Source organism: Xenia sp. Carnegie-2017, unplaced genomic scaffold (assembly GCF_021976095.1).
Source record: "Xenia sp. Carnegie-2017 unplaced genomic scaffold, XeniaSp_v1 HiC_scaffold_4, whole genome shotgun sequence".
Taxonomy (NCBI): Eukaryota; Metazoa; Cnidaria; class Anthozoa; order Malacalcyonacea; family Xeniidae; genus Xenia; species Xenia sp. Carnegie-2017.
In genome coordinates this window covers 6,318,398-6,331,886 of record NW_025813504.1, presented here as the reverse complement: position 1 = coordinate 6,331,886, position 13,489 = coordinate 6,318,398, and the positions used below count along the sequence as shown (strand labels likewise).

Here is a 13,489-nt window from a genome sequence, read left to right as displayed (position 1 = left end):
CGGGAAACGGATTCTCAAAATAAATATTAGAGCCCAACAAATAATTTTGAACATAGTCATAAACAATTTGGTTTTATGAAATTTATGAAACGTTTCGTCTTCACTCAAGACATCTTCAGGGTAATAAGGAAGTTAACAAGAATTATAGATATGTATAGAGTTATTTACGTAGATTGAGGTATCAGATTACTGTGGCTGTGTAAGTGTGATGTGATGTATTGTTAGGGTAAAGTGTTGAGACTAGAAAAGCTTAAAGGACACATGCAAGCTAGAAGATAACTTTATTTATTTTAATGCCTATAGCGTGAAAATAAGACGTACCAAGTTTCAAAGTCATCCGCAAAATATTTCAAAAGATATTTAGGGTTATAATCGGTAAAAACACGATATTCGATGACCATTGCTAAAACGCCGTGAGATTGTTTAAGTCTGGGAACTGGGAAAGAGTGACGTATTACTTGACATAAACAAGCATCGTTATTATATCGTTCTACGACTTGCACGGCTTTCGCGGTAGTTTGCTATTACTGTTTTTTATTTATCAAAAATTAATGGATTCTTCTGAAGAAGAAGCCGATTATAATATTGTCATCAATAACAATGAGGTACAACCTTACATGTTTGAGCCTTTGGCTAACGCGCAAGGTGGTCAAAATGATGACAATTCTTCGTCATCGGAAAGCAAAGATGAATACATTCACAGAATTGGAAATGTTGAATGGTTAGTTGCATTTTATTCATTAAAGCGAGATTTATGTTGCTCAGTGGCTTCAGCTTTGCTGATTTTTGATTTGTGGCGAGTCAATGGGACAGGTATTTCTTTCCCTCCAGCGACATCAAGAGCTTTGGACAGTGTTGGATTAATGCGTCTGCAGTCCAAAACTTCTTTCATCAAGTCCTTAACATATCTTGAAAAGCAAATCATTATTTATGTTGGCTTTGCATTGCACTTTGAAAAAAGGTAAGTTTATTTTTCTGTGCTAACCATAAGTGCTGTCAACTTTCACTGGTTTGATGACCCCTTGTCCTTCTTTTGACTTTGAATAAGCCACTCTCCAAATCAATGCCTCTTCTGTTTCCACACCATTCTTCGTTTTCTGAGCTTTATTTCCATTCTCATTGAAATGAAGAGCGGCAATAAATAATCTACAAATGAATGTTAAGTTTATGTTTACAACTATTGCAACCTATTGCTTTTGCAATAATGACTTTTTTTAAGTAATCACACACAAGTCATAATTATAATACCTTAATTCCATTGATCTGTAGAAAAAATGGGTATGTTTTGGTGCAAAAAGAATCACCACTCGGTGGAAACCTTCGATGGACGAAGTCTGCTTCTGATAACTGAGTTTTCCAATATCTCTCATGAGATACTTGGACTCAACAATCGAAGACAGCTCAACATAAGCTTTTGAACCTAAGATCAGAAGTTTGTTAACAAAAAGAAAGAATGTTGATGTTACTTTGAAATTTATGCAGCCAGTAAATTGCATTTTTTTACCAATAGGCAAACGGTGCAACCCTCTCGAGCAGGTGCACCCTAGACCTTTGGTCTTGGGCTTGCACTGATCTGCTCTCGAATTCTCCAAAAGGTCTCCTCGGTTTGTATAAGCCTGCGCAAACACAGTAAACATCTTTAATTTTTTAAATGAAGCAAATTAATTAGCTCTTATCACCTTTCTAATATCGTGATTTTTCCTGAAATGTTAATGCATTAGTCATTGTCATTGTTCCAATGTATAGTAGAAAATGCTCTGTGTTTTAAGTCTTTTAGGGAATGACTTCTTATACGACACTCTGCACTTCATGTTCTTTTATGCCAAAGGATGTCGGCAACTAGGCAAGCGTCAAAGAAAATATTCAAAAAAACAATCAGGAAATTTAAGAAGTTTAATCCTATTAAACATTGCGATGTATCATCATCCGACTTTTCACATCTACATTTCAAGGATAATCATGATTGAATTCATAGATAAAATTATAATATATTAAGCAATTTTCAAATAAACGCGTGCTCCATTGAAACCATTGCATAGACTTAGTGGGTGAAACATGTTTCATTAACACTTTCTGCCACAGTGCATTATATAAATGATAATTGGATTCTCAAAATAAATATTAGAGCCCAGCAAATAATTTTGAACATAGTCATAAACAATTGGTTTTATGAAATTTATTAAAATACTGATGTTTTGTCTTGACTCAAGACATCTTTAGACTAATATGAAAGTTAACAAGAATTATAGATATACAGAGAGTTATTTACATAGTTTGAGGTATCAGATTACTGTGGCTGTGTAAGTGTGATGTGATGTATTGTTAGGGTGAGGTGTTGAGACTAGAAAAGCTTAAGAGGATGGAGCTGCCTTGGGTGTTAAGTGAAGGTTTTAGTTTGGAGATGAGGAGGCTTTCGTGTATCATGAGGTCGAATGTGTCGGAGCAGGATGAGATGATTTTAAAATCGTCCGGCGAAGCAGGGTGTTGGAGGAGTTGCTATGGGAAAGAATACTTGACATTAATGTCTTACTATAGCGTTTTCCAGACAAAGGAGAGATCCCCAAGTGTTCCGAGATTCTGGTGTGTAAGTGGCGTGTGGTTTGACCCACATACGACGCGGAACACTTCATCGAAACGTGTATAAATAAACAGCTTTATAACTTTCACAGCTTCATCCCACTTTCTTACAAACACAACTTAATCTTTGGCCTATTACACCGCTTTTTCAACCTCTGCTCTAGTTATGAGACTTTTCATGCCCAAATTGAAACCCCAGAAAACTATTCAAACTCAATTGCTATCCAACTAATATGTTCGACCACATTGTCCGTCGTTTCCTTGACACAAAATTCGAAGAGAAACCACCTGTCCTTAGTGTCCCAAAGAATATAGTGTATTTCTGTCTCCCATTCACCGGCTGTCACTTCTACAAATTAGCACACAACCAATCGTCTCTACAACGCTGCTTTCCCTCATCTCAATGTCAGATTCGTCTTCGTACCTCCACACGAATCTCTTCATTTTTTCCCGTTAAGGACAAAATTCCCAAGTCTTTGAGATCTAGTGTTGTTTATTTATACACGTGTCGATGCTGTTTCGCGTCGTATGTGGGTCAAACCACACGCCACTTACACACCAGAATCTCGGAACATTGGGGATCTCTATTTGACTGGAAAACGCTATACTAACCCATTAATGTCAAGTATTCTTTCTCACAGTAACTCCTCCAACCACCCTGCTTCACCAGACGACTTTAAAATCATCTAATCCTGCTCCGACACATTCGACCTCATGATCCACGAAAGCCTCCTCATCTCCAAACTAAAACCTTCACTTAACACCCAAGGTAGCTCAATCTCGCTTAAAGGACACATGCAACATGAAACTCGGATTGTTATTTTTGTACTTTACATAAAGGTATAGCTCCAACTAATAGTTCACCAAAGTATGAGACTCAAAGGATAAATAATTTCGAAGATATGGAGGTTCAAAGTTGATGCTTTACTGATAACGTATTGAAAATGCCCGACGAGCTAACGACGGCTACCGATTGGAAAAAGGTCGTTGTGAAGTAATAGTTGACATTAGCTAAACGCGGTCAATTGCGCGCTTCGTTCAAAATATATTGGTAACTTCTTAACAACACGACAATTTAGCATTGAAAATATGGTTTATGGTGCTGCATTTAATTGTAAAAGCGGTTCTTCTAAGAACCACAAACGCAGCAAAAGGTTTCTTTTTTTTCGTTTCCCGAAAACAAGCCATGCGAGATATTTGGATTGAAAAAATACGACGCAAAAATTGGAAGCCAACAAAGAGCTCAAAATTGTGCTCGCAACATTTCGAGAGTTCGTGCTTCGTGCAAAATTTTGAAACGATTTTTGCTTGAGTTTTGTAGCAGAGCAAATAACAGTATCTTCATAGCGTATGTCATGGCTTTGTTAAAACTTGGCAAATTCCAAGCACATTTGTGGTCGGTACTAGAAAGCTTTCTAGGTATTCTATTAAACATTTCAACGTAGGACTGAGTTGAAGTACGTTGCTCTTCCATTGCCAATGGGAGAGCAGCTTTCCCGTAAACTTGGCAGCTCACTTTTTGACAATGGCGAACTTTTCCCAAAATAACAAGTTTACTTGCAATTACATGTCCTTCACACTTTCGATGAAACCAGAAACCATCTGGTAATAAATTTGAAGGCTCAAGGAAACTTTAAATTGCTCTTTGGTGTGATAACTGGTTTCCAGAACTAAATGTGACACGAAGTCAATCGACTCAATTGGAGGAAGGCATTCAGATTTCAGTGTGGGATTTTTCCCAGAGAATGCAAACGGTTCCATTCCAATGCATGATATCTCCTTTAAGTATCTCACATTAACAATTTAGTCAAGAAAATTGGTGTAATCCGATGATTTCAGTGTTTTTTTGTCCTCTGAACACATCGTCATCAACATAAACAATGAAAGGCTGCTATTATAAAAAGCGCTGATTTGGAACCCAATTATGGAGGTGCATAAATCACGAACAAGCAGTGACGTCACGTGAAAATGCTCTATCCGTAGAAGTTATTAGAGAGCTTTAGCAAGAGTACTAGTGCGACTACGAGTCCTACGAGTACGAAGTTTAACCGTGTAAGGGAATACCACGAGGAAGTTCGTACTCTAAAATTTATTTCTCCCCCCTGAAATAGTGCATATTTTCTTGGTGATCGATGTTTGTTTTTACTTTTGGCAACGGGAATTCCGTCAAATAATTTTATTTTTTTGTCATTTTTTGCACAATTTTTCTGCATTGTACCATGCTTAGCTTATACCTAGCGCGATATTCACGTGGAAAAACTTAATCGACAAGAATCGAGGTTGATCCGACAAACCACTATCAGACGAAAAATGTCGAAAAATAGATAAAATCATTTATTTGAGTATTTTCAGTATTATGCACATCTTTTTTATAAATACATCTTTTACGTGCATCATCAATGTCTTTTTACGTTTAAAAAATATTCGTTGGGTCTTTTTAATAGAAGATACATATTTCAGTGGCCCAGTGTTTATTTCATTTTTGGTTTTATATTTTAATGTTGCGCATCAAGCTTATTCGTGATATGCGATGTGCTTATTTTCTTTTCCTTTTTATTTAGACAAAAATAGGACATAGTTTACATGAAATATGTTATTTGTATTTACACATGACATAAAAAAGCTTTTTAAATAGTTTTTTTGTGAGAATCTTTACTTTTCCTATGACACAATGAGCTGTATATGTACTTGCAATGTTTGTGTTTTCGTGACATGAAAAATGCTTCTTAAAAAATACATTTTTCTCTTTATTAAATGATTCAAATTTTGGGAACTTTATTAAATTTTGGAAAATTTAACCGGGAACTACAATATTTTGGATGTAGAAACAGGTAGGCATATCTAGATATTCTTATAACTCAGAAAAAGCGAATATTTTCGCGCGGTTTTTTCTCAACTTTTGTTTTGTCAGATAATATTTCAGAAACTAAAAGACCTTTGTTCAATGTAGTTACTTGAGTGAAAAATATGATGCCTCTACTATAGTAAAAGCTAAAGATTGAAGGTATTAAACAAACAGAAATGGGCGAAATTTATCGTTATAAAAAGTAATTTCTTATGAGAAACTAAGGTTACAAAGGACTGGCATTACCTACAAAACACGGCTTCAATTTCCACTCCTGAGTTAGATTTATAGTATATTTATAATTCAATGCCGTGAACTCTATTAAAAGACTGGAACGATAACTCTAATATAAAAGCCAAACGATAAAATGAAGCCAATATAGCGGCTATAGAATGGTTCTTTGTAGGAAAAACACTCGTGCTGTGTGCTTGGATTGTCACGAACATAGAAAACACAAACCTACTTGTCAATGTTTTCACAATATGTTGTGTGAGTTTTACCTTTAAAAAAATTGAATATGTCTTGTTTTTCAAATTTAGGATTGTTATATAAAAGAATTTTTGACAACCCATTCATTTTTCTGAAATTTAAACAGTGACAAACTGATTACAGCAACGAGCAGTCAGTTGAAGATGTTGATGGTTATTGTTTTCAGTCGGCAGAATGTTTACTTGAATCGAGAGCTTTAGTTTTCTGTCAATACTGATTTTTTCTGACATATAACATACTAAAAAGATCAAAATTAGTGAACAGGTAAGACATACTTAAAAAGAAAATTTCATTGTTTGTTTTTTATCAAATTCATCGTAGACAATAAGAAAAACACTACGGCCTTGTTTTTTCACCGAACTTGCCTTCTTTCATCCGAAACTTCCCCATTCATCAAAGAGTGTCCAAAATTTGCATGTTCTTAAAAAGCTATCAGCTATTTTTGATTTTGGTGAAATGCGGCTTGATTTAGCTCAACAAACAAAAGAACATAACCTCTTAAAATTGTTCATTGTTTTTCATTCGGAAAATGAACAAGACCGCGCGTTTGTACGATATCCAGGAGCCTGGATCATACCTCCGAAACCGCGCAAGGGCCTGGATCGTACCTACAAGAAAGCATCATGCCTGGCTTCAAAGATGGCGGCGTAGTTATCGTTACAGTTATTTATAGAGTTCACCTTTTGACGACCTAGTCCAGGCCCCTTTTCCCTTCCAGGTCTTATATAACTCAATGGTTATGACGCACGCTATCATGCTCTCTTTGATTATCGTTATCAAAGCTCATTCTGACGACACTTTTAGATAGCCATATTTACACAACAAAGTAATCTATGTTTAATTAAGGTTAAAATCAATGAGTTATTTTCTAAAACGGCTTATATCACTCTTTGCGAGATGCCAAAGTTTTAATAATACACTGCAGACGTAGCATTTATGCATGTTAACTAAACGATATATTACCATCACTTCAGAATAATTGAGACATTTTGATTAGCTAAGACCTGCATGTGAAATGCTCATGCCAAAAAGAACGTTGCGACGTTTAATTTTTCTCTTCTCTTCTTAATTTTAAGCATACTATTAAATCTGCATTTTTCTCAAAAATATCCGCAAATATTCCCTGAAATTACTGTGTCTTGACTTTTGACTCTTAAGCCAATTTTTGAAAACTATAAAGACGAGAAACAATTAGTGTTCACTTTGTCGGTTGTCTTAGAGGAGTTACATGCGGTGGCAAAAAATCTTACATTATTCACTTAAATATTCATAAAAATAAATTTCCCAAGGACTGATCGATAGTTTTGCTAAAATTATAAAAAATAGTTGCATGAACAATTTCTTGTGACCGCCATAGTAACAGTTGCTTTCTTGAATTCAACAGTTGCTTTCTTGAGTTGTTGTCTCTTTACCTATATTAGTCCTTTGAAATTGAATAGAATAATAATCACACCGGCCAGCAGCGCATGACAAAAGAGGTTGACATACAGTAGCTGTTGCGCAGAATCACACAGAATTATATAATTGAAAAAATTTACACTATCCAACACATGTCACTCGTCATTAGCAGCTAAGAAGGAATTAATGCAAAGGCACTTGAATGTGTTAGAAATTCGTGCAAGTATAAGCTACTTCCCCCCAAAAAATAAAGGTTCCGTACCTATAAATTGAAATTGCATTTCTTCTCAAAATAATTTAAGTGGAGAGCAACTGATTACATTGAAGTTCACACGATTGCAATTCTGATAGTATTTCCTTTACGCAGCCCAACTGTTTGAAAAAGTCACCCCAAAATAGTACTTGCTTTTTTTTGTTTTATACTTTGAATTCTTCTTTAATTATTGCATTTCAAACAAATGAACGTGTGGAAATCTTTCTTACTTACAACTGCCACTCGGGGGCAAAACAAGAACGCTAATTTGGGGGAGGGGATATTCATATACTCAGCTCTGTTTTGCTGATTTCCATTTTTTGCTATTCAGCCTCCCTTATGCAAAACATCTTCGCCGCCCCTGGTAGATGCTATCGGTCATTTCTAAGTAAAGTAATTGATGAAATTATATATTAGAAACTTGTTTGATAATCTAAAATGTTTTGATATATTGTAACGTGTGTTTTGGGAAATAATTAACAGTAATTATCGGTGGTTGTTAATTATTATCAATACTTAAAACCATTTCGTAACCATAACATCGTAATCTTCTTTTTAATTTATCACATTATTAAGTGAATTAATAATAGTATTGTTTTATTTGCCACTACTTACGTTTCAGTTTTGAAGAGTAGATATCTTGGGCAAGATATCTTATCCAAGACACATGCTTCATTTTAAGTTTGAAATTCAGTTTTTCGACACAGTATGCGTCTAAAAACTATTGTCAGTTGAGTATCTTATAGACTGACATATCACATATATCGTACATCCAGGAGGTTTTCGCATCTAAGGACACCATTACGATACTGAAAATTTATACAAAATTTTAATCTAAGAATTACCTATATAGTACGTTTTAATTCGTGGCAAGCTGCCTTGTGGGATTTTTAAAAGTGAATTTTGTTTTATAAATTAAGGATATAATGAAAACAGTGCGTGAATTAGCAAAATAGTAGATACTGGATTGTTTTAACATGATTAAATTATTTCGTGCTTCATTAAATTAAATATTGTCTAGGTCAGTTAAAGTACAAATTCTCATTTAAAGACATTAAGATACTAGTGTTTTAGAGAATTAACACAAGTTTCGATCTTTAAAGTCGTTCTCCTTAGCCATCTGCTTATTTAGCTACAGAAACAGCATCTTCAAAATCTTCTGAATTCATTTGGCAGTTTTGTTGCTTCATTTCCCTCTAATGAGAATCATCCACAAGTTCTTCATCATGTCGATCCTAAATAAGTCAGACATTTAAATTTTCACTTTACTCTATTTGGTTATGTATCGTTACTTACTATCTTCCAATTTTTTTCCAATCGCCTCGTCATTTTCCCTTTGCGATGGTCCTTGGCCCTCGTTACTAACTTATTGAAAACTAAAACATTTAATGTAAACTAAATTATCAATAATTGTTACTGCTTTAAAGTAATGTTCTTAATGTCAATTATTCTGGAAGGGATTATACATACATTCATCTTATAAACCAGTAACTCGTTAATTATTTAGATTTTATAAAAATTGAATTCTATTGAATTCATTAAGTGAACATAGCATTTTCTTCAACGAAAAAAATGCCCATCGAAGTTGGTAACAACAAAGTAAATTTTGTTGTAATTCTTTTTTATCAAAATTAAATTGTGCAAAATATATGTTGGCTCTCTGAATTAAGGATGTAAAGTAAATCTTTTTACTTGAACTTTTTCTATTTTTCTTTTAAATAAATTTGTTGGCAAGCGGTATCATTCAAGACGACATTTATACAATACTGGCCTATTAATATCAACTCTCCAAAGTCGTGCTGGTATGGAGGGAAAAATAAACACTAGCCAGTTTTATTTATGAATTTAGAATATTTTCAATTTAGTCATAAGTATACAGCTGAAAACAGGATTTACTGGAAATACATCCAATTTGGGCAAACAAGTTTTATGTTTGTGTCGATGTTGTTTGCGAAGAGCTACGAAAATTCAACAGTATATCTGCATATAATTTATTAAATTAAATATTTATAACACAGAATAAAGAATTAAGATGAACCTTTTTTCAAGGAGAAAAGCAATTTACCGTGAAGCAGCGAGAAATCATTTTGCTTTTCTTGAGGCATAGAACAACTTCTCTCTAATCGTTCTATATGCTTTTGTAGTTGTTTAACCATATCAATTAACGTCGAGGTGTCGTCTTCCTTCTTTCCCGGTTGTTGCGATCTCTCATCAACTTGATCGGATGAAAAAACAGGACCATAAAATATAATTTCCCAAAATCTATGAGAAAAGCCATGTTTCTGGTTGGGTTGCTCCTTTAAAGGATCTAAAACGCTTCCCCTTTTCTAAATGGAAAAATGCACCTCCTTTCCATATCGATGATCATTTTCGCCTAATTGATTAACATGAAAGGAAAAAAATTAGATGTATATTTTTGATAACTTACAAATGTTGAATTTATAATTCAAATCAAATATTCTTTATATTTTTTCTTAAAATTTCTCGCACAATCCACACAACCTGCAAGACCTTTAGACTAATATAGAATAATGGAGTTGTACGAACTACGAACACGGTTTTTTAAGCATTCGATTTTCGACCAATGAGCACCCGTGTTTTCCACTAGCTATTTCATGAGATATTGTATTAACTTATGTGTCATATAATATACTAACCGTTTCGATGTGTTTTTGCAGCTTTGCGTGTTGCATAATGGTACTCGTGTCATCAATGGCATGGGCGAGTAAAAAGTTCATAATAATGATCGGCATGACAATAACGAAAACAACAAGAAGGCACACTTGTAGCGGGTAAAATGTATTGTAAATAGAGTGATCACCAAGAAATGTCTCTTTAAAATCAAATTCGCCCATTGTCATTATTGCTCCGGTTAACATAGAGACAGGAAACCTCTCAAATCCCTGTCTGTCATTCATTATCACTGTAAAAGCTGCTGTAAAGCGACCAAGAAAAATATCAAAAGCCCCATAACCTAAATATTGAAAATTAGCGTAATTAAATATGGCGAATAAGGAAAGAATTTTGATACGATTTATATAAGTTAGGGGACATCGAAGGTGGTAGTTAGACATGTTTGGATTTTTAGGTATTTTTATGAATACATGATGTATTTAAAAAACAGGCTATGGACAAACAAGGAAGAGTAGAATTGCAGGCAGAGTGGATTTCTTCGCACCCAGGTATGCAGAATGCAAGGAAGGGAGTAATGGTAAATATTGTTACTCATATGGAAGTACTATATCAGATATACAAACCTTGAATAAATTAAAGGAGATTCTTCTCATCATGAGAATAATTATACCGTAGGAAGCAAACCTTCTAAGATACATAACAAGATTTATCCATGCACACAATAAGACTACAGAATAAGCCATCCATTGAGAACTTGTCTTTATGGCGATATTGTCGTTGCTTGGTACAGCAAAAATGAATGTTGATATGTAGAGAATCTATTCCAAGAAGTTGACTTTGTCCATAAAATATTTCTTCTTGTTGACCAACAACTGTACATTTTACAAAGCTTTTACGTAATGAATATAAGATGAAAACCAGTGTATGACAGACAGTTATTTCAAGCTTTAACTTGTTTTTCTTTTTATACTGTACAAAACCCTATGAAATCCCCGAGGCGCAGAGCTTTTAACTGTTGTGAATGCTAATTACATTTTTGTGCATAATAACTTTTGCGAGTACATAATTAACTTATGTGGGCTCGGTTTTTTGGGACATTCTGTAGAAACACGCAGGAACGTTTTAGAGAAACGATAAAAAGCGTGGCAAACACTAGAAATAAGTGCAAGTGCTTCGAGGCAATTTCTAGTCGCTCCCAAACTTTCTTAAGAGTTTTATAACTCAATAGAAGTAATTTGAAAAATGTTCTCTATTTCTAATATAAAAAGCTTTAAAACCACATTAAAACACAAATTCATTGATTTTAATAACATGTTGGTTATGTTTTCACTATTAAAATTTTCTGCTAAAACCAAATTACCTGGAAAACTTTTGCAAGACTGAAGTTTTTCCTGTATTAAAGAGTTATATAGAAACACGATTTTTTCAAGCAATCGACCAATCAGTGCTTGCATTTTTAAATTGCTATTTTATAATGATGAAGAAAGACAGAAGCAGGATGCTAAAAATAAAATACCTGACAAATTTCGTTGAAACTTTGAAAGCCAGCCGAAATAAGACAGAAAACCATCGCTGTCTTAACATTTATAGATGCACCTACCCAGAAATAATTCATTTCAGAGAAAAAAATAATCATACATAGCAAATTTAAACAAGCCCAAAGCTGAGACTATTGTATTATATAGAACTATAATCAAAACAATACCTGAGCTTTCAAATGATTTCTCATATGATGGAATTCCGAACGCATACACGTCAAGAGAAATCAGAAACGCCAAATAGAAAACTAAGCTTGCTGAATAACTTTCCATCCAAATTCTCTCCATTTTGCTTTTAAGTATTTACAGCTTTTAACATACAGGATGACTCCAGCACTTGAAGCTCTTATTTTTTATCATCAATTTGATAGCAGACAGAGGCTGACGTGTCTTAGCTCCATTCCCGGTCGCTGTCAGAGACAATAGAAAAATTAACAATAGTTTTGATGTATGCTTAATAATTATTGGACAAGACTGATTATGATATCAAAAATTATATGGACTGACTAACTCTTGATATCATGCAAAAACCGATTTCAAAAATTGTTTTATTATTTATCTCAACTAACTAAAATATCATTGAAACATTTCGATATAAACGACTTTAAACACGCCAGTTTATTTGATCTACTTATTCTGTACGGCTTATTCACGTCCTCCTCATTGTAAGTATTTACAAAACCAGATGGGTTGCTGTTTTCATATTGTCTTTCAAAACCGTGGCAAACCCATTGAGTTGTGTAAAGAACTGGAGGGAGCGTGTCATCCAAATTACTATAAATTATTTCACGCTCGGCCAGTTGCCAAAAACATGGATGCCGCCATACCAAATATGGCAAATTTTTGTTGCCAAAGTCAGCGGAAAGACGTGGTCTCGTAAAATGAAAACTTTTCAGATTTGTCAACCATATATATGTGCTCTTATTTGCGATTATATTTGCGAAAAAACCTTTCATTCTCTTCTAAATTTTTGTAACGTTACAAACATGGCATTAACTTGTGTGGTTAATGATGCGGAAATAGTACTTGAAATGGAAACTTTTCATAGCACTGGTAGGTAAAATAGCATCATTTTAACGTTCACTGTGCACAGTACTTTGTCTTTACAATTGTTGTTTACAATTGTTTGTGTTTACAATTGTTGTTGTCTTGTTGACTGTTGTATGATACATTTTTGAATCATTGTTTTGTATGTTATTTGTATAATAGCTGTCGCTTTTTATAGCTTCCCGACGTATCAAAGCAGCCAGCAGCCCAGCACTGTATAAGATGTGGGTAGATCGCCTAAGGCAAAATTCTTCCTCTGCAAACGCTTTACTCCCAAAAGCTGGAGCAGAATTTGTACAGCACACATTTTTGAAAGCATGAAGGAGAAAGTAAGGAATAAGGTTGTGCTAAAAAAATGCTCTGCCAACAATATTCAAAAATGCAGTGGTATGTCTCAAAATTGAAGTTGTCTATTGAAAATGTCATTTCTACTTACTTGAATTGCACAATTTGACAGAATGTAGACAAAGATGAAGGTGGAAAAGGTTTCTTGTTTGATGATGCTAGTTTTATAGAAATGGCACTCACTTCTTTAAATAAAGTATGTATCAGTGAGTCCATTTTAAGTGAGGAAATTGAATTTAAAGAAAACTTAATATCCATGCCAGATCCTAGCATCGAAGAAAGTCAAATACGTTTGCGATATAACTATGATGATGATAAAACTATGAAAAAACATCATAGTCAGCTGATCGATTTAAATTCTTC

At 34.1% G+C, this 13,489-nt stretch overlaps 1 protein-coding gene across 1 annotated transcript; it reads left to right on the top strand.

Annotated features, from left to right (window-relative positions):
* Positions 1–511: 511 nt before the first annotated feature.
* LOC124455646 lies at positions 512–2,092 on the top strand. Its single transcript, XM_047006292.1, has 3 exons — positions 512–721; positions 832–961; positions 1,270–2,092. The coding sequence occupies exons 1-3, from the start codon at positions 601–603 to the stop codon at positions 1,349–1,351; spliced, it is 333 nt and encodes a 110-aa protein (XP_046862248.1). The 5' UTR covers positions 512–600; the 3' UTR covers positions 1,352–2,092.
* Positions 2,093–13,489: the final 11,397 nt, after the last annotated feature.

Coding starts and splice junctions, on each gene's coding strand:
- LOC124455646 (XM_047006292.1), top strand. CDS start 601: ATGAGGTACAACCTTACATGTTTGAGCCTTTGGCTAACGCGCAAGGTG. Junction 722..831: donor AGAATTGGAAATGTTGAATG/GTTAGTTGCATT, acceptor CTTTCCCTCCAG/CGACATCAAGAGCTTTGGAC. Junction 962..1,269: donor GCATTGCACTTTGAAAAAAG/GTAAGTTTATTT, acceptor ATTGATCTGTAG/AAAAAATGGGTATGTTTTGG.